The sequence below is a fragment of the Hyperoodon ampullatus genome (genome assembly GCF_949752795.1).
Source record: "Hyperoodon ampullatus genome assembly, chromosome: 11".
NCBI classification, from domain to species: domain Eukaryota; kingdom Metazoa; phylum Chordata; class Mammalia; order Artiodactyla; family Ziphiidae; genus Hyperoodon; species Hyperoodon ampullatus.
Window position 1 is genome coordinate 53877657 of NC_136924.1, and position 22465 is coordinate 53900121.

At 37.1% G+C, this 22465-nt stretch overlaps 1 protein-coding gene across 2 annotated transcripts in view; it reads right to left on the reverse strand.

The window, feature by feature from the left end:
- The window catches only part of RPAP3 (RNA polymerase II associated protein 3), a 39618-nt gene that overhangs the window by 15670 nt on the left and 1483 nt on the right, over positions 1 to 22465 (reverse strand). For both annotated transcript variants that reach the window (XM_079715484.1, XM_079715483.1), the window contains exons 3-8: positions 17091 to 17213; positions 16131 to 16258; positions 12867 to 12988; positions 12070 to 12140; positions 10927 to 11052; positions 9351 to 9478 (exon numbers count right to left, since the gene is read on the reverse strand). In XM_079715484.1, the coding sequence (XP_079571610.1) occupies positions 9351 to 9478; positions 10927 to 11052; positions 12070 to 12140; positions 12867 to 12988; positions 16131 to 16258; positions 17091 to 17213 (698 nt within the window). The remainder of the gene's footprint in view (positions 1 to 9350; positions 9479 to 10926; positions 11053 to 12069; positions 12141 to 12866; positions 12989 to 16130; positions 16259 to 17090; positions 17214 to 22465) is intronic.

A 22465-nucleotide genomic window follows, 5' to 3' on the forward strand; every position in this document is an offset into this window, starting at 1 on the left:
TTGGTACATAGAGTTTATTATGAAAAGTTTCATAATAAAAAATATTTTTTTAAAAAAGAATCTTCTGTGATCACATTCTTCCCAAGGCCTAAGTGAATACCATTCTACCTTCAAAACAAGACCTAGTGTGAAAAAGATTAAACACCTCTGAATTTTCACTTTTCAGCAAGAGGAAGAACATGTTTGTGTGTGTTCGTGTCCATGCCCCAACCAGTATATTTTCTACTTGACAGATTATATCATTCTCCCATTCAAGATACTGCATGGTCCCCACATTTTTTACAATAAAGACTGAAGAGCACAAAGTCGGGGGCTTGCATGACGCTCCAGCCTTATCTCTGCCACTGCCCCTGCATATCAGCCATCATATGGACCACTTGTCCTTTCCAGAGGTACCATAGAGTTTCCCACTCCTGTGCCTCTGAACCTGCACGAGGACACTCGCCCTGTTTTTTCACCTCACTAATCACACTATCCCTTTAGATCTTGGTTCAGTTCAAACTCCTGTTTGAAAGAGTTGCTCTTTTCCTTGTTCCTCATCTAGTCTATAACATCTGACAGCAGTCACCATGTAGCAGAGAAAACTTCTGATATTAACTGAATCTAAAAGACACACTAGAAAAAGATACAAATAAGAGTCACATAGGGAGACCTTCAAGATGGCGGAAGAGTAAGACGTGGAGATCACCTTCCTCCCCACAAATACATCAGAAATACATCTACATGTGGAACAACCCCTACAGAACACCTACTGAACTCTGGCAGAAGGCCTTAGATCTCCCAAAAGGCAAGAAACTCCCCACGTACCTGGGTAGGGCAAAAGAAAAACAAAAAAACAGAGACAAAAGAATAGGGACGGAACCTGCACCTCTGGGAGGAAGCTGTGAAGGAGGAAAGGTTTCCACACACTAGGAAGACCCTTCACTGATGGAGACAGGGGGTGGTGGAGGGGAAGCTTCGGAGTCACAGAGGAGAGCGCAGCCACAGGGGTGCGGAAGGCAAAGCGGAGAGATTCCCGCACAGAGGATCGGTGCCGACCAGCACTCACCAGCCCGAGAGGCTTGTCTGCTCACCCGCCAGGGTGGGTGGGGCTGGGAGCTGAGGCTCGGGCTTCGGTCGGATCGCAGGGAGAGGACTGGGGTTGGCTGCATGAACACAGCCTGAGGGGCCAGTGCACCACGGCTAGATGGGAGGGAGTCCGGGAAAAAGTCTGGACCTGCCTAAAAGGCAAGAGACCATTGTTTCGGGGTGCGCGAAGAAAGGGGATTCAGAGCACCGCCAAAACGAGCTCCAGAGATGGGCACGAGCCGTGGCTAACAGCGTGGACCCCAGAGACGGGCATGAGATGCTAAGGCTGCTACTGCAGCCACCAAGAAGCCTGTGTGCAAGCACAGGTCACTATCCACACCTCCCCTCCCGAGAGCCTGTGCAGCCGCCACTGCCAGGGTCCTGTGATCCAGGGACAACTTCCCCAGGAGAACGCACAGCGCGCCTCAGGTTGTTGCAATGTCCCGCTGGCCTCTGCCGCTGCAGGCTCATCCCACATCCATACCCCTCCCTCCCCCCAACCTGAGTGAGCCAGAGCCCCCGAATCAGCTGCTCCTTTAACCCCATCCTGTCTGAACTAAGAACAGACGGCCTCAGGCAACCTACAGACAGAGGTGGATCCAAATCCAAAGCTGAATGCTGGTAGCTGTGCGAACAAAGAAGAGAAAGGGAAATCCCTCCCAGAAGCCTCAGGAGCAGTGGATTAAATCTCCACAATCAGCTTGATGTACCCTGCATCTGTGGAATACCTGAATAGACAAAGAATCATCCCAAATTCAGGAGGTGGACTTTGGGAGCAACGATATATTTTTTTCCTTTTTCTCTTTTTGTGAGTGTGTATGTGTAAGCTTCTGTGTGTGATTTTCTCTGCATAGCTTTGCTTTTACCATTTGTCCTAGGGTTCTGTCTGTCCGTTAATTTTGGGGGTTTTTTTGGTATAGTTTTTAGCATTTGTTATCATTGGTAGATTTGTTTTTTGGTTTGGTTGCTCTCTTTTTTTTTTCTTTTCTTTTTTTATTACTTTTTAATTTTTTTATTTTAATAACTTTATTTTATTTTGTTTCTTTTTTTCTCTTTCTTTTTTTCTCCCTTTTCTTCTGAGCCATGTGCCTGACAGGGTCTTGCTGCTCCAGCCAGGTGTCAGGCCTGTGCCTCCGAGGTGGGAGAGCCAAGTTCAGGACATTGGTCCACCAGAGACCTCTCAGATCCATGTAATATCAAATGGCGAAAGCTCTCCCAGGGATCTCCATCTCAACGCTAAGACCCAGCTCCACTCAACGCCCAGCAAGCTACAGTGCTGGACACCCTATGCCAAACAACTAGCAAGATAGGAATACAACCCCACCCATTAGCAGAGGCTGCCTAAAATCATAATAAGGTCACAAACACCCCAAAACACACCACCGGACACGGACCTGCCCACCAGAAAGACAAGATCCAGCCTCATCCACCAGAACACAGGCACCAGTCCCCTCCACCAGGAACCCTACACAACCCACTGAACCAATGTTAGCCACTTCGGGAAGACACCAAAAACAATAGGAACTACAAACCTGCAGTCTGTGAAAAGGAGACCCCAAACACAGTAAGTTAAGCAAAACGAGAAGATGGAGAAACACACCAGCAGATGAAAGAGCAAGATAAAAACCCAACAGACCAAACAACTGAAGAGGAAATAGGCAGTCTACCTGAAAAAGAATTCAGAGTAATGATAGTAAAGATGATCCAAAATATTGGAAATAGAATGGAGAAAATACAAGAAACGTTTAACAAGGACCTAGAAGAACTAAAGGGTAAACAAACAATGATGAACAACACAATAAATGAAATTAAAAATTCTCTAAAAGGAATCAATAGCAGAAAAACTGAGGAAGAAGAACAGATAAGTGACCTGTAAGATAAAATAGTGGAAATAACTACTGCAGAGCAGAATAAAGAAAAATGAATGAAAAGAATGGATGACAGTCTCAGAGACCTCTGGGACAACATTAAATGCACCAACATTCAAATTATAGGGGTCTCAGAAGAAAAAGAGAAAAAGAAAGGGACTGAGGAAATATTTGAAGAGATTATAGTTGAAAACTTCCCTAACATGGGAAAGGAAATAGTCAAGGCCAGGAAGCGCAGTGAGTCCCATATAGGATAAATCCAAGGAGAAACACGCCAGGACACATATTAATCACTCTATCAAAAATTAAATACAAAGAAAAAATATTAAAAGCAGCAAGGGAAAAACAACAAATAACATATAAGAGAATCCCCATAAGGTTAACAGCTTATCTTTCAGCAGAAACTCTGCAAGCCACAATGGAGTGGCAGGACATATTTAAAGTGATGAAAGGGAAAAACCTACAACTAAGATTACGCCACCCAGCAAGGATCTCATTCAGCTTCGATAGAGAAATCAAAAGCTTTACAGACAAGCAAAAGCTAAGAGAATTCAGCACCACCAAACCAGCTTTACAACAAATGCTAAAGGAACTTCTCTAGGCAAGAAACACAAGAGAAGGAAAAGACCTACAATAACAAACCCAAAACAATTAAGAAAATGGTAATAAGGACATACATATTGATAATTACCTTAAATGTAAATGGATTAAATGCCCCAACCAAAAGACACAGACTGGCTGAATGGATACAAAAACAAAACCCATATATATGCTGTCTACAAGAGACCCACTTCAGAACTAGGGACACATACAGAGTGAAAGTGAGGGGATGGAAAAAAGATATTCCATGCAAATGGAAATCAGAAGAAAGCTGGAGTAGCAATTCTCATATCGGACAAAATAGGCTTTAAAATAAAGACTATTACAAGAGACAAAGAAGGACACTACATAATGATCAAGGGATCAATGCAAGAAGAAGATATAACAATTGTAAGTATTTATGCACCGAACACAGGAGCACCTCAATACATAAGGCAAATGCTATCAGCCATAAAAGGGGAAATCGACAGTAACACAATCATAGTAGGGGACTTTAACACCCCACTTTCACCAATGGACAGATCACCCAAAATGAAAATAAACAAGGAAACACAGCTTTAAATGATACATTAAACAAGATGGGATTAATTGATATTTATAGGACATTTCATCCAAAAACAACAGAATACACTTTCTTCTCAAGTGATCATGGAACATTCTCCAGGACAGATCATATCTTGGGTCACAAATCAACTCCTGATAAATTTAAGAAAACTGAAATCCCATCAAGTATGTTTTCCAACCACAACACTATGAGACTACATACACATCAATTACAGGAAAAAATCTGTAAAAAATACAAGCATATGGACGCTAAACAATACACTACTTAACAACCAAGAGATCACTGAAGAAATCAAAGAGGAAATCAAAAAATACCTAGAAACAAATGACAATGAAAACACGACGACCCAAAACCAATGGGATGCAGCAAAAGCAGTTCTAAGAGGGAAGTTTATAGCAATACAATCCTACCTCAAGAAACAAGAAACATCTCAAATAAAAAACCTAATCTTACACCTAAAGCAATTAAAGAAAGAAGAACAAAAAAACCCCAAAGTTAACAAGAGGAAAGAAATCATAAAGATCAGATCAGAAATAAATGAAAAAGAAATGAAGGAGGGCTTCCCTAGTGGCGCAGTGGTTGAGAGTCTGCCTGCCGATTCAGGGGACATGGGTTCGTGCCCCGGTCCGGGAAGATCCCACATGCCGCGGAGCGGCTGGGCCCGTGAGCCATGGCCGCTGAGCCTGCACGTCCGGAGCCTGTACTCCGCAATGGGAGAGGCCACAACAGTGAGAGGCCCACGTACCGCAAAAAAAAAAAAAAAAAAAAAAAAAAAAGAAATGAAGGAAACAATAGCAAACATCAATAAAACTAAAAGCTGGTTCTTTGAGAAGATAAATAAAATTGATAAACCATTAGCCAGACTCATCAAGAAAAAAAGGGAGAAGACTCAAATCAACAGAATTAGAAATGAAAAAGGAGAAGTAACAACTGACACTGCAGAAATACAAAGGATCATGAGAGATTACTACAAGCAACTATATGTGAATAAAATGGACAACCTGGAAGAAATGAACAAATTCTTAGAAAGGCACAACTTTCCAAGACTGAACCAGGAAGAAATAGAAAATATAAACAGACCAAAAACAAGCACTGAAATTGAGACTGTGATTAAAAATCTTCCAACAAACAAAAGCCCAGGACCAGATGGCTTCACAGGCGAATTCTATCAAACATTTAGAGAAGAGCTAACACCTATCCTTCTCAAACTCTTCCAGACAAAACCAGACAAAGATGTCTCAAAGAAAGAAAACTACAGGCCAATATCACTGATGAACAGAGATGCAAAAATCCTCAACAAAATACTAGCAAACAGAATCCAACAGCACATTAAAAGGATCATACACCATGATCAAGTGGGGTTTATCCCAGGAATGCAAGGATTCTTCAGTATACGCAAATCAATCAACGTGATATACCATATTAACAAACTGAAGGAGAAAAACCATATGATCATCTCAATAGATGCAGAGAAAGCTTTCGACAAAATTCAACACCCATTTATGATAAAAATCCTGCAGAAAGCAGGCATAGAGGGAACTTTCCTCAACATAATAAAGGCCATATATGACAAACCCACAGCCAACATCGTCCTCAATGGTGAAAAACTGAAACCATTTCCACTAAGATCAGGAACAAGACAAGGCTGCCCACTCTCACCACTCTTATTCAACATAGTTTTGGAAGTTTTAGCCACAGCAATCAGAGAAGAAAAGGAAATAAAAGGAATCCAAATTGGAAAAGAAGAAGTAAAGCTGTCACTGTTTGCAGATGACATGATACTATACATAGAGAACCCTAAAGATGCTACCAGAAAACTACTAGAGCTAATCAATGAATTTGGTAAAGTAGCAGGATACAAAATTAATGCACAGAAATCTCTGGCATTCCTGTACACTAATGATGAAAAATCTGAAAGTGAAATCAAGAAAACACTCCCATTTACCACTGCAACAAAAAGAATAAAATATCTAGGAATAAACCTACCTAAGGAGACAAAAGACCTGAATGCAGAAAATTATAAGACACTGATGAAAGAAATTAAAGATGATACAAATAGATGGAGAGATATACCATGTTCCTGGATTGGAAGAATCAATATTGTGAAAATGACTCTACTACCCATAGCAATCTACAAATTCAGTGCAATCCCTATCAAACTACCACTGGCATTGTTCACAGAACTAGAACAAAATATTTCAAAATTTGTTTGGAAAAACAAAAGACCCCGAATAGCCAAAGCAATCTTGAGAACGAAAAACGGAGCTGGAGGAATCAGGCTCCCTGACTTCAGACTATACTACAAAGCTACAGTAATCAAGACAGTATGGTACTGGCACAAAAACAGAAAGATAGATCAATGGAACAGAATAGAAAGCCCAGAGATAAACCCACGCACATATGGTCACCTTATCTTTGATAAAGGAGGCAGGAATGTACAGTGGAGAAAGGACAGCCTCTTCAATAAGTGGTGCTGGGAAAACTGGACAGGGACATGTAAAAGTATGAGATTAGATCACTCCCTAACACCATACACAAAAATAAGCTCAAAATGGATTAAAGACCTAAATGTAAGGCCAGAAACTATCAAACTTTTAGAGGAAGACATAGGCAGAACACTCTATGACATAGATCATCCTTTTTGACCCACGTCCTAGAGAAATGGAAATAAAAACAAAAATAAACAAATGGGACCTAATGAAACTTCAAAGCTTTTGCACAGCAAAGGAAACCATAAACAAGACCAAAAGACAACCCTCAGAATGGGAGCAAATATTTGCAAATGAAGCAACTGACAAAGGATTAATCTCCAAAATTTATAAGCAGCGCATGCAGCTCAATAGCAAAAAAACAAACAACCCAATCCAAAAATGGGCAAAAGACCTAAATAGACATTTCTCCAAAGAAGATATACAGATTGCCAACAAACACATGAAAGAATGCTCAATATCATTAATCATTAGAGAAATGCAAATCAAAACTACAATGAGATATCATCTCACACCAGTCAGAATGGCCATCATCAAAAAATCTAGAAACAATAAATGCTGGAGAGGGTGTGGAGAAAAGGGAACACTCTTGCACTGCTGGTAGGAATGTGAATTGGTACAGCCACTATGGAGAACAGTATGGAGGTTCCTTAAAAAACTACAAATAGAACTACCATATGACCCAGCAATCCCACTACTGGGCATATACCCTGAGAAAACCATAATTCAAAAAGACTCATGTACCAAAATGTTCATTGTAGCTCTATTTACAACAGCCCAGAGATGGAAACAACCTAAGCGTCCATCATCAGATGAATGGATAAAGAAAATGTGGCACATATATACAATGGAATATTACTCAGCCATAAAAAGAAATGAAATTGAGCTATTTGTAATGAGGTGGATAGACCTAGAGTCTGTCATACAGAGTGAAGTAAGTCAGAAAGAGAAAGACAAATACCGTATGCTAACACATATATAAGGAATTTAAGAAAAAAAAAAAGAATGTCATGAAGAACCTAGGGGTAAAACAGGAATAAAGACACAGACCTACTTGAGAATGGACTTGAGGATATGGGGAGGGGGAAGGGTAAGCTGTGACAAAGTGAGAGAGAGGCATGGACATATATACACTACCAAACGTAAGGTAGATAGCTAGTGGGAAGCAGCCGCATAGCACAGGGAGATCAGCTCGGTGCTTTGTGACCACCTGGAGGGGTGGGATAGGGAAGGTGGGAGGGAGGGAGATGCAAGAGGGAAGGGATATGGGAACAGATGTATATCTGATTCACTTTGTTATAAAGCAGAAACTAATAAAAAAATAAAAATTCAAAAAAAATAAAAAAATTTAAAAAATTAAATAATACACTTCTAATGTGTCTATTAGTTTCAATGAGGTTAAATATACAATCAAAATTTTCTTATATGATAGAGGTTCCTATCCTGAGATCCTGTGAGAGATCTGAAAACTTGGATGGGAAAAATACTGTACCCTTATTTTCATTAACTTTTAAATGAAATGCAGCTTTCCTTTTGATTACAACTGTAGATAACAAACCACAGTACTAAAAACAGTACCTTTGACTTTGTCACCAATAAAAATCAGTTATTTTCATATCACATTACATTTGGTGCAGACATCTTTGAGATACCACAACTATTTCAGGAATACAGTGGTAGTTTAACCTGCTGTTTGAATGTGATCATAGTACCCCTGTTTATAAAGGCTCTACGACACAGCTGGCCAACTACCAGGCAACTCTGTCCCTAGCAGTCACTCAGATGCCAAAGAATGAAGCCATATGTTATCACACTGGTATAATGTAATCATCTGTGCTGCTTTCTAGGCATTCCCTAGACATACTGGTTGATCAATACGTGGAAGATGTGTCAAAGAACACCCACAAATTCTAGTGGCTTTATTCAAACTTTCACAATAATACGTCTTTAAAAAATATTTTAACTTTAACTTGCCTGCATTTTTATTTATTTTTAACTTGCCTGTATTTTAAACATAGTTTCTCATTTTGTACTATGTTAATTTTTAAAAGTATGTATACCAGTATCATAAATTTTAATATTTTTAAAACTCTATTTCAACATAGTTGATTTCCTTTGTAATCCTAAATGTATAATTACTCAGTTAAAAATATTATCTTGCGAAAGGTGCACCATGCAGCCAAAGCGGTCTATGGCACCAAAAAAGTTTAGAATCCTTACCTATAATATTTATAGGAATTTTTAATTCTGTAACTAGTGGGTAAAGTATTATTACAACAGATTCAAAGACATAGTTTCTGTCATCAGATATTATCCTGCTGACTGTCCAACATGGAGCCCTTGAGTGCATCCAGGAATATGTGGTTAGTATCACAGGACCAAGTTTTAGTTGTATATGTAATCAATCAGCAGTTTCAATGACAGCAATTCCCTTTTGTTATATATGTATACACTTCCAGATAAGATTCTGCCCAAAGGGTTCTGAGGTTAAAAATAACTTTCAAATTACTAATTCAGAATAACATAAAGAAATTAAAGAAGTGTTAAATTGTGAAATGCCAGAGCATTAAAACTGGAATAATATTTTAGAGCTAACTTTTACTGAGTATGTATTATGACACACACACACACTCTCTCTTTCTCTAACTTTAATGCTTAGGAGTAAATGAATTAAATTTAAATTTATTATTTAGCTAATATGCCAATTTATGGTAATTTCATTTTTCATCTTGAAAAGAATTAAAAGTAACCAATACTTACTTCTGAATCTTCAGATAGGCCATTGCTCTGTTAGCTGGAAGAAGGGCATTAGCACCATCTGCTGCTATCCCTCGAGTATAGCATTCGATTGCTCTTTCATATTTCCCCTCTTTGAAAAATGCATTCCCCTATCATTTTGGAAAGAAGTATGGAGAAGAATAAAAAAAGAAAATGCAAAAAAAAATTAGTTGAATTCAAATCTTTAGCAACACTTCAAGTATACCCATCATTATTATATCAGTAATTAAACTATATTTTAATTGCTAAAAATCCATGATACATGTTTTAGAATCTGTTAGTTTGGATTGCTTTTATAATGGTGTTAATCTCTTTTCAGTACTAAAAAAAAAAGTATGCTACTATATTACCTTGCGGCATTAACCATTATTTTATTAATTAAAGATTGGACAAAGCTTAAATTAAAAACACATTTTAATAAATATAGGCTCAGGGGCTTCCCTGGTGGCACAGTGGTTAAGAATCCACCTGCCAATGCAGGGGACACGGGTTCGAGCCCTGGTCTGGGAAGATCCCACATGACGTGGAGCAACTAAGTCCAGGTGCCACAACTACTGAGCCTGCATTCTAGAGCCCGTGAGCCACAACTACTGAAGCCCGTGTGCCTAGAGCCTGTGCTCCGCAACAAGAGAAGCCACCACAATGAGAAGCCCACGCACCGCAACACAAAGTAGCTGCTGCTCACGGCAACTAAAGAAAGCCCGCGCGCAGCAACAAAGACCCAACATAGCCAAAAAATAAATAAATAAATAGAATTTTATAAATAAATAAATAAATATAGGCCTGAATATTATACTCTTTAGTTATATTAGAATCTGTACAGGGAATTCCCTGGAGGTCCAGTGGTTAGGACTCCACGCTCTCACTGCTGAGGTCCCTGGTTCAAACCCTGGTGAGGGAACTAAGATCCCACAAGCCACAAGGCACAGCCAAAAAAAACCGAATCTGTACAGAAGAATTTCAAAACTCAAATAATTTTTGTGAAAGAACAGAGTACCAGACTGTACAGCTCACTCTTCAGTAACATTAATATGCCTGAATATAGGATAAATTAAAACTGTATTGGAATGTGTATACCAGATTTCACTGTAACATTTATTTATAATCAGAATCAGATATATCACAATCAATAATCATTCCATAAGTATTTATTAGGAATCTTTTGTGGGTCCATGAAAGGCTATATGTTAAATTAAATCTCAACTCAGGATTTCTAAAGAAATTTTGATCAGAAATAGTTTAGTGGGAGTTAATGAAAAACAAGTAAGAATGAATTGTAATTTATTTGTATGTTAAATTTATAACCACAATATGTAAATATATGTTAAAATGCTCCAAAATAATGTTTCCTAAACTTAAATACTTTTTTAAAATTATGTATTAAGTCATCAATTACTCAAAGTTTTAATTAGTAGGCCCCAGAAGTTTTAGTATATTTAAGTTTCAGTTTCTACTGAAGAATTTTAATATAATATTAGGAAAGACAGAAACTTAACTGATACACAAAAAGCTAAGAGTAAGCTCAGAGAAACATATATTTGTTGGACTCCTGGATTACCCGATCTTTCTCTGAAATGGCCTGCTGTTTATTCTGTTGCTCTTCAATTTGTTTTTTCTCTCCTTCAGCTGACTTAATCATTGTATCAGCTTCCTCTGGATATGAGTTTTCTTTGGAAGTTAAAGCCTAGGAGACATAGCAGTCAGCTAAAATAAAACAAGTAATGGAAGACGCATACATATTTGACTTTAAAACAATAAATTATTCAAATATATTAGAATTCCTGACACATTTCAAATAATTAAAATAATATTTACACCAATTCAAAATCTTTCTACTTACTAAAATAAAAAGCAAAGAAATTTAATGTGCATCTTACTCCAATTAAAATAAGTAATAGTCACTAAAGATAGTTGTTCATTTATTTATTCAACAAATATTTATTGAATTTCTACACTGTTCTAGAAACAATTTTCAAAAATAAAGAAAGTAATTGAGACCACATCACCAGATTTCTCAAATTTAATATTCAGTCATTATTTGACCTAGGACAAAACACAAAAATATACAATACAGTTCACAATTATAATCAAGTTGATATATCTACCAACAGATTTTATGTGCAATAAGTAATGGCAATATTTAAAGGCAGACTTTCCCCAATCATTGTCACTTTTTTATCAAAGTTTCAACAGTTGGCAAAATAATTATAACTGATTCAACAGCAAAGTAAAAGGAATATGTAACTGTTCAGTATCATTTGACAGCAAATTTTACATTTAAGTATCTATTTTCTTACTGTTAAAAAATCAGTATTATTTTTGCTATATAGACCATAAAGATGGAGCAACTTTAAAACTATACAAAATCAAAGAAATATGCAAAAGTACAAAAATCAAAGGACAAGCCAAATAAGAAAAATCAGTGAGATAAAGAAAAATGATTCTGACATCTAGGAAAAAGTGAAGCAGCAGTAGTTCTAAATATCTCAGACAACTTTTTAAGATAATAACTAATTAAGAATCTTTAAATACCATTATACCACCTCTAGCTTACGAATTTGTTTATTAAAAAACTCTACAGTACAAAGAATTAAAAGTATAAAAATGTCTATGTTGTATAGTACAAAGTCTATGCAAAAACCTTTACTTTATCAAATAAAAGTAATAAGTAATGTACTTAATTTAAATAACCACAGTTTACCTGATTAATTTTCCTGAGTTCATTTGTAGCTTCAAAGTTATTGGGTTCCAGTTCTAATACTTTTTCATAATCTGAGTAAAACAGAAGATAAAGAATATTTGAAAGACATATGAGATTAAAAAACCTGTATAGAACAACAATCATTTGCTTATGTGTGACAAATACGTAACTATCCTATAGCAAAATTAAGAGGAACTAAGAAACACTAACATTATGCCACTAGACTTCCTCCATTCCCCCAGGACAAACAAAACCCTGACAGAATCCTTGTGACAGATCACCTTCTTCTACCAGCCCTTGGGAAGAATACTTGCTATCATAAGTTATACTTCATAAAACCAAGAAGGAGCACAATCTTTCAGACATCAGCTTCATTCAGATTTTGTGATTTGTACTATGCAAACCTATTTTATGGAATAATGGAAGGCTTAGAGTTTACAAATAAATAAAAATGTGTTAAGGCTTTACATGCATTACCTCTAGCCTCACAATAGCTAACAAGATGTTTTAATCCCTATTTTACAGATGAGAAATTGAAAATCAGAGAAGATACATAACCTGGTCACACAGCTCATGGTCAAATGAGAATCTGAACCAAAGTCTAATTGGTGGCAAATAACATGCTCTTTTCCCAAAATATCAAGACACGTTTTAAATTGCAAAAATGAGTTTTATTCAATAATAGACAGATCTCTGAAGGTAGTAACTGTGATTCTCTATTATTCTTCGTATAGCATCAGTTAAATTAAAATTTTAAATAATTTTGTAGATAAGGATGACTTGGAAAATATTAATACCTTTTTTGGCATCCTCTAATTTTTGCAAAGCAAATCGAGCAGCACCTCGTCTCGCATAAGCCTTTGTATAACTTCTATTCAAGGCAATTGCTAAATTACAATCAGACTCAGCAACAGCAAATCTACAATTTAAAAAAATAAAGTTAATAAAAATCATCTGTTAAACCAAAACTTCAAAAAATTTGTTTCTGAAATCTCTGAAAAGGGAATTTACTTCCCAATTGAAGGCATGTTTCCCATCTCCTTTTAGTGAAGCCCACTAAAATCAATAATTCCTGATGGTGAGACGTGAGCAGTACTCCCTTTAAAGCAAAGAACAAAAATGCCCACTATCACTGCTTTTTCTCAGTACTGTGCTAGAGGTCCTGGCCAATGTAGTTCCATAACAAAGAAATAATAGCCAAAAGAACTGGGAAGGAAGGAACAAAACTGACATTCTTAGATGATATGATGGTCTACCAAGAAAACTCAAAACAATCTGGAGACATTGTTAGAAATAATGAAAGTTTAGCAAGGTGGCTACTCTACTAGAGATCAGCAACAAAAAACTGATATATCTAACAAAAGATGTACAAGATCCATATGCAGAAAATTACAAGACTGTCTTCAAAGACATCAAAGAAGTAGAGCAATTTCACATTCATCTATAATAAGACACAAAAACACAACAATATAATTCTCTCCAAACTGATCTATAAATCCAATGCAAATGTAATCAAAATTTTTCAAGGAATTTGACAAGATGATTCTAAAATTTATACTGAGGGCTTCCCTGGTGGCGCAGTGGTTGAGAGTCCGCCTGCTGATGCAGGAGACACGGGTTCGTGCCCCGGTCCGGGAAGATCCCACATGCCGCGGAGCGGCTGGGCCCGTGAGCCATGGCCGCTGAGCCTGCGCGTCCGGAGCCTGTGCTCCGCAACGGGAGAGGCCACAACAGTGAGAGGCCCACGTACTGAAAAAAAAAATAAATAAATAAAATAAAATTTATACTGATAAGTAAAAGTTCAAAAACACCCAACATGCCTAAAGAATAATAAGGTAGGAGAATGCCCTATACCAAATACCAAGACTTATTATAATTATAATGCTATAATAATTAAAGACAGTGTGGAATGGTTACAGTAACGGGCAATAGATCAATGTAAAGAATAGAGAGATGAAAAAGAGATCCATGCAAACTTGACATATGACAACAGTGGAATTGCAGATCCATGGGGAAAGCATGGATATTCAACAAATAGGTCTGAAACAACTGGGATATTCATGTGAAAAGATATGAAATTGGAATTCTACCTTCAGCATATATAACAAGACTTAAGCATGAAAAGTAAAACTTTTAGGAGTAAATACAGGAGACTGTTACGAACTCAGGGAAGGAAACTACTTTAACAAATCATATTTTTCAAAGTGCCAACATTTTACAAAAATCAATAAATGAAACACATTAAAATTAAAAATTTCTGGGACTTCCCTGGCAGTCCGTGGTTGAGACTCTGAGCCCCCAATGCAGGGGGCACAGGTTCAATCCCTAGTTGGGGAACTAAGATCCCACATGCCACAAGGTGGGGTCGAAAAAAAAATAATAATAATAAAATATATTTTTTAAAAATAAAATTAAATTAAAAATTTCTGCTCACCAAGACTCCATAAAAAAAGGAAGACCAACTACAAATTGAGAAAAGATAATTATTATAAATAAACACTAAAGAATTAGTATCTAGAATAAAGAACTCTTAAAAATCAACAGCAAAACAGCCTAACAGAAAAATGGTCAAAAGATAAAACAGACATTTCACAGAAAAAAAAAAAAAAGTGGTGAATAAACATATAAGAAGATGCTCAACCTCATTAGAAATTGGGGAAATGCAAGTTAAGGCCACAGTGAATTACCATTTTACACCCCCTAGACGGAAAACAATTCAGAAGCCCAATTATACCCGTGTTGGTAAAGATACAGAACATTCACTCTTATACACTGCTAACGGGAATGTTACAACTACCCTTGTAGCAACTGGTTACCACCATTTAAAGTTGAACCTGTGCACCCAGCACCAAGAAACAGGTACAAGAGTGTTCACAGTATCACTGTTGTTAAATAAGAAAGGGAAGGAGGGTGGAAGGCAGGGAAAGAAAGCGGGGAGAAGAAAAGGAAAGAGAGGAAGAAAGGAACAAACCAACAATCCAGCAACCGGAGAACGGATGCATAATGGTATATTACTAAAAAGGAACTGCATGTAACAGTGAAAATGAGAGATCTACAGCTATATGCAAAATACAAACAAATCTTAGAAAGATACTATTCAAAGAAATAGACAAGCCACAGAGACTACATCCAGTATGAAATACTTTTAAAGCTCAAAAATAAACAATGTTATACAATATATTATTTAAAGATACATACATATATAATGAACTTTTTTTTTTTAATCAAAAGAATGATATACAACTCAAGATAGTGGTTTACTGGGAGGGACAAGGGTCAGGATATGGAAAAGAATATCAAAGGTAGCTTCAAAAATAATGTTCTGGTTCTTAAGCTGGGTGGCAGGCTCATGCAGGTTTATTTAAAATTATTCTTCATCACTTACATAGTGTAGATATCAAATATTATAAAATGTAAATATTCCCCTAATTTGTCAGGATATGAATAGCACAAGTTTCAAAGATCTAAAAATATGCTATTTAAAACAGTAAAAACTCAGACACCAATATAGTTCGTATTTCCAAATAATTAAAACAGTAAGAATGTCCTCCTTGATGGTATTTGTCTTTTTAAAATTTCTTATGATAGGTCAGTTCCCTGCTTAGGATTAAGACCATACACATTTATGTTCTTCAACATTAAGTATTTATTTAAAGGGTATGACTTACACAAATGTTGAAACATATTTTAAGTTTACCATAATAATAGTTCTCTGTGTTAAATAGTGGATAAATAATTTTTCAAAATAATGGAGCAAAATTAATTTATGAAAAATTTTTACCCAGCTAACTTTTTTTTTGTCTGTGAATTAGGTAAAGAGCATCATTACTCAACTTTTAGAGGAGGAACGCCTCAGTAAAGTGAGCTACAGGAGCATGGTTTGAGCACCTGAATGTTTAAAATGGCTTAAGTAAAAGAACTCAATAAAAGAGAGTGAGTTATAAAAATTTACAGTTGAAATGTAAAACTTTTCCAAGAATTCCCACACATTTTATCACGAAATTTTTTTAAAGTCTCCATATACACATAAAATATTCACACACATTATGGAAACTCCTTACTTTTTCAGTCTAAAGTATGCTGATGCTCTGTTTGTTGGCAACACAGGATTATATGGATCAGCACCCATGCCTTTGGTGTAGCATTCAATCGCTTCATCATATTTTCCTTGTTTGAAGTATTTATTGCCCTGAAGAAGCATACAAGTCAGATATATACTGGCACAGAATTCCAGAGCCATTTTCTTTCATTATTATCCATCTCTTCCTATCTCATTAGCCATGTGATCAAGGCTCACAGGAAAGGCAAGGGAATTAAGCAAAGTGGTCTTTTTACAAGAGCTAAAATTCACTATATAGTCATAGTTTGGTCACAATCCAAGAGCCCTGGCAGAAAAATGAGTAAAATACCTAGCATTATATACTTTTTATTGACAATAAGAACCCACAGAAATATAACAAAACAAAGGCATAAAGATAAATTTTAATCTGAAAGAGTGCCACCTCTTTGAAAAGCAATATAGCCAGTTTTACAATAATGAGGCATTCCTCAGGGCGATGTTGAACGTTCCAAAAAGCAACCAAAGATGGTCTGTGATATGGAGGAGTGGGATATAATGTCCATGTCAAGAATCACACGCTGATTTGATTAGTACTTCAGTCTACTACTTAAAGCCCTGGAATAACTCTCTGTATGCTCCAAGCACTTTACATATAATAATTCATTTAATAACACAACCACCCATTGAGGTTTAGTAATAATATTAATCTTATTTTACAGCTGAGAAAACTGAGTACATTCAGGCAATTTAAAGAACTTGTCACAGGATGTGAACCTAGATAATCTGGTTTCAGAACACATACTCCTAACCAGTACGCTATACTGCCTCCTGATAGGGATATAGCCAATAACAGCTTAAAGTTTGAACACCCCCTAAATTATGCTGTAGAAATCTTGGGATGGACATGATTTTCTACATATCCTGCTTACTTGAAGGAACCAACGGCTAACCTAAAGAGTACCTTTTCTTTTAGAGCAAGAGCCTTTTGTGAATCTACATGAATCCCATCTTCTTCTGACTCCGATTCTTGAGACACAGAATCATGGGTACTCTCTTCTTTGTCAAGCTCATCAAGGATACTGTCCTGAAATCAAAAGTAGGGAAATAGTGTTCATAATTACATGACCATTAAAAAAAAAAGATAAAACTCCGCCCCCCCCAAAAGAACATTCAACAGAACATTAAGTTGTTACAATCTAAGGACCTAAAGGCCTACAAAAGCAACTCAAATAACCTCTCATTCTTAAGATTAAATCCAGAGAAAAGGATACTCTTGCTTAGAAAACCAAGATCCAAACCACTTAGAGAATCTGACTTTGAATTCATTAAGCAAGCTAAGTCAATAGAGTCTAAAAATCACCCCTAAGTCACAAACTATTAGCAGTGAAGTATTATTCCTTTACATAAGAGAAGTTTGCAAATAACCCCAAATCTATGTAATTGCATCCAACAGCAGAGAAATATTTTATCTAAAAACCTTTTTTCTCTCTTATTTTTAAAACAATAACTGCTTGTAGAGCACAATTAACTCCTGATTCTCACAGCAACCTATGAGGTAGACATAATTACCCATGTGTTTCACTTGAAGGAAATGACAAATAGAAGTTAGTTAACTCACTCAGGGTCACTCAGCTAGTAAGTGGCCAAGTGAGGATCTGAACCCTGGCAGTGTGCCTCCTCCAGAGGGCTCTCAATGACTATATATATACATATATATATACATATACTATACATATATATACTATATATATACACTGTTTCTCAGTGTATTCCAAAATATAGCTGACTCTACCAAAGAAAATACATAACATGCTAGTCCAGCAATTCCCAATCTCTTTTGACTCACACATTCCTTTCACAGTAATGAATCATTTCATGGACCCCATCAGTATTTTTTAATCATTTTTTTAGCACATATAATAAAAGAATGATTTTTAGTAAGAGATTTTTCTTTCTTTTTTTTTTTTTTTCCACACCACTTGGCTCACGGGATCTCAGTTCCCCAGCCAGGGACTGAACCCGGGCCACGGTGGTGAAAGCCCAGAATCGTAATCACTAGGCCGCCAGGGAACTCCCTAGTAAGAGATTTTAAACCAGTAACCATTAACGAGTTCGTTAAAACTCATATAGGGCTTCCCTGGTGGCGCAGTGGTTGAGAGTCCGCCTGCCGATGCAGGGGACGCAGGTTCGTGCCCCGGTCCGGGAAATCCCACATGCCGTGGAGCAGCTGGGCCCGTGAGCCATGGCCGCTGAGCCTGCGCGTCCGGAGCCTGTGCTCCACAACGGGAGAGGCCACAACAGTGAGAGGCCCGCGTACTGCAAAAAAAAAAAAAAAAACAAAACAAACTCATATAAACAGGGCTTCCCTGGTGGCGCAGTGGTTAAGAACCCGCCTGCCAATGCAGAGGACACGGGTTCAAGCCCTGGTCCAGAAAGATCCCACGTGCTGCAGAGCGACTAAGCCCGTGAGCCACAACTAGAGCCTGCGCTCTAGAGACCGTGCTCTGCAACAAGAGAAGTCACCACAATGAGAAGCCCACACACCGCAACGAAGAGTAGCACACCCTCTTGACGCAACTAGAGAAAGCCTTGCGCTCAACAACGAAGACCCAATGCAGCCAAAAATAAGTAAAATAAAAATTTAAAATGTATTTAAAAAAACTCATGTAAACAAAAACTTAATTATTATATAAACAAAATCCTTTCTGTATTTAACAATATACTATTTTAAATAATTTATGTAGAAAAAAAATTGTTGATAAATTATGAAACAAAATAAGACCTATGCTTAGTTCCACTGAATGAACATTCAAAGATGGACTGAAATTTAGCTATGTGTTTTAGCATGAAGATTCTAGAAATTCCACCAGCCTACCAAGATTAAAGCCAAGACTGTCCAACCCTGTTACACAGACATGTGTAGAAAACTAACAGCAGCAGAACACCAAAGCTGCTGCTCAGATCTGAACTAGAATGGAACAACCATGACTGCACTGGCCACACAAAGCAGGAGTTCAATCAATATCTGTTGAATGAATAAATGACTGTAGAAAGCAACTCTCTAAGAAATCATCTGACATGATGCCTTTTAGGAAAGGGCATTATAAGAAGATTCCAATTTATGAAAAGGAAAAGGCTACATAGAAGGGGGTAAAGTTATAAAAAATGAAAGCAGACTAAATAATACTCAGCAGAGAATAAATCATGTTCAGAAGGTATCATTTCCAACAGTAATAAATTCAAGACCCAAAATCATACTTCTCTTACATCGAGACATTACTAAAGCAGATGACATACTATTTAAATAATAATGTGTGCTCTCTCTGGACTCAATTAGCCTTGGTTTCATAAAGAAAAATGCAACCAGGGCAGAAGACCTAAATAGACATTTCTCCAAAGAAGACATACAGATGGTCAATAGGCACATGAAAAGATGCTCAACATCACTAATTATCAGAGAAATGCAAATCAAAACTACAATGAGGTATCACTTCACACCAGTCAGAGCAGCCATCATCAAAAAGTCTACAAATAATAAATGCTGGAGAGGGTGTGGAGAGAAGGGAACCCTCGAGCTTCCCTGGTGGCGCAGTGGTTGAGAGTCCGCCTGCCGATGCAGGGGATGCGGGTTCATGCCCCGGTCCGGGAAGATCCCACATGCTGTGGAGCGGCTGGGCCCATGAGCCATGGCTGCTGAGCCTGCGCTCCACAACAGGAGAGGCCACGACAGTGAGAGGCCCGGGTACCGCAAAAAAAAAAAAAAAAGCAAAGGGAACCCTCCCACTCTGCTGGTGGGAATGTAGATTGGTGCAGCCACTATGGAGAACAGTATAGAGGTTCCTTACAAAACTAAACATAGAGCTACCATATGATCCAGCAATCCCACTCCTGGGCATATAACCGGAAAAGACAAAAACTCTAATTTGAAAACATACATGCAGCCCAATGCTCCTAGCAGCACTATTTACAATAGCCAAGACATGGAAGCAACCTAAATGTCCATCGACAGAGGAAGGGATAAAGAAGATGTGGTACATATATACAATGGAATATTACTCAAGCCACAAAAAAGAATAAAATAATGCCATTTGCAGCAACATGGATGGATATGGAGATTATCATACTAAGTGAAGTAAGTCAGACAGAAAAAGACAAATATCATATGATATTGCTTATATGCAGAATCTAAAAAACAAAAAGATACAAATGAATTTATTTACAAAACAGAAACAGATTCACAGACTTAGAGAACAAACTTATGGTTACCAGGGGGAAGGGTCGGGGGGCAGGGATAGATTGGGAGTTTGGGATTGACATGTGCACACTACTATATTTAAAACAGATAACCAACAAGGACCTACTGTACAGTACAGAGAACTCTGCTCAATATTCTGTAATAACCTAAATGGGAAAAGAATTTGAAAAAGAATAGATACATGTATATGTATAACTGAATCACTTTGCTGTACACCTGAAACTAACACAACATTGTTAATCGACTATGCTCCGATGTAAAATAAAAATTAAAAAAAAAAAGAAAAAGAAAAAAGTGATACAAATGAACTCACTTACAAAACAGAAACAGACTCTCAGACATAGAAAACAGTTTATGGTTACCAAAGGGGGAAGTGGGGGAGGGATAAATTAGGAGTTTGGGTTTAACAGATATACACTACTATATATAAAACATAAACAATAAGGACTGACTGTATAGCACAGGCAACTATATTCAATATCTTGTAATAACCTATAATGGAAAAGGATCTGAAAAAGTACAGATAAGTGTGTGTGTATATATACATATAAAACTGAATGACTTTGCTGTACACCTGAAACTAAATTGTAAATCAACTATACTTCAATTAAAAATTTAATTAATTAAAAAAAATGTTTTATAAAAAGAGAAATATAACTAATTTGAAAAACCATTTGGCAGTATCTTCTAATGCTAAATGCATATACAAACTATGAGCAAGCAAATACCATCCCAGGTGCTATATCCATCAAAAGACATGTACAAGAATGTTCATAGCAGGTTTATTCATAACAGCCCCAAGCTGAAAACAACTCAGTGTATATCAATAGGAGAATGGATACACAAATTGTGATATATTCACACAATGGAATTCTGATCAGCAATAAAAAAGAACAAACTACTGCTACTGACAGTACAGATCAATCTCAGACAATAATAGCAAAAGAAGCCAAACATAGAACAGTGCATACTGTACGACACAATTGTAAGAAATTTCAAAACTGGCAAAACCTATCTACAGTATTAGAGATCACAACAATGGCCACCTTTGGGAGGTAATCAACCGAAAAGGGAGGTTTCTGGGATACTAGAAATGTTCTATATCTTGATCTGGATGGTAGTTTCTGAGTTTTGTACATGAGTGAAAATTCAGGAAGTTGTGCATTTAAGATTTTGGGACTTTACTGTATGAATGTTATACCTCAATAAAAATGTTAAACAAAAAAGTGCAAAGAAAACAATAAACATAAAAATCAGAATAGTAGTTACCTCTGAAGGTAGAGAGGAGAAAAGAAGATGGAACAGGGAAGGAGCAAACTGGCAGCTTCAATGGGATTGAAAAAATTCTCTTTATGTTAGGTGGTGGGTTTATGTATTCACTTTATTATCATGCTTTAGAACACGTATCTCTACAAACTATTTTGTATGAATCAAATGTTACATAATGAACACTTTTAAAAAGGCTAAAAGTGAGTGTGTATTCCAAATCAACCTAACTAAATCAACCCTTAGGGTGGGTCAGAGTCTAGAATAAGGCTGGCCAACAGGTTCCCGTTCACAGGTTGGCCTGACAGTGGCTGCTTGGAATACTGGGTAGAGGGTTATGAGGCAGAGTAATTAATTCTCCAGCTACACTGTGTCTCATGTGTGGGAGATGGGAGGCATGCACCACACCAGCCTAGAAGGGTGAAGCCCACCCTTCCTGAAATCAAGATAGCCCTAATTCTATTGTAACGCAGCCCTAGCCCTAAGACTAAACCCAAAGGCATTCTCTTTTAGCCAGTATTCTACAGGTCCTTCAGTCTATTAAAAAAAAACAAAAAAAAAAAAGTTGGTAGAGTCCTTCTTTTCTCATATTATTACTATCTTAGAATTCTGGCTGTTTAAGGGTTAGAGATGATGAAGAGGAAGGAGGTGGGCGCAACTATAGGTGGAGAGTATAAGGGAGGTCTTTGTGGTGATGCAGTATTTCCGTATCTTAATTGCAATGGTGGTTACCCAAATCTACAGGTCATAAAATGGCAAAGAACTATACATACATTGCACCAATATCAATTTCCTGGTTTTGATACTGTACTATA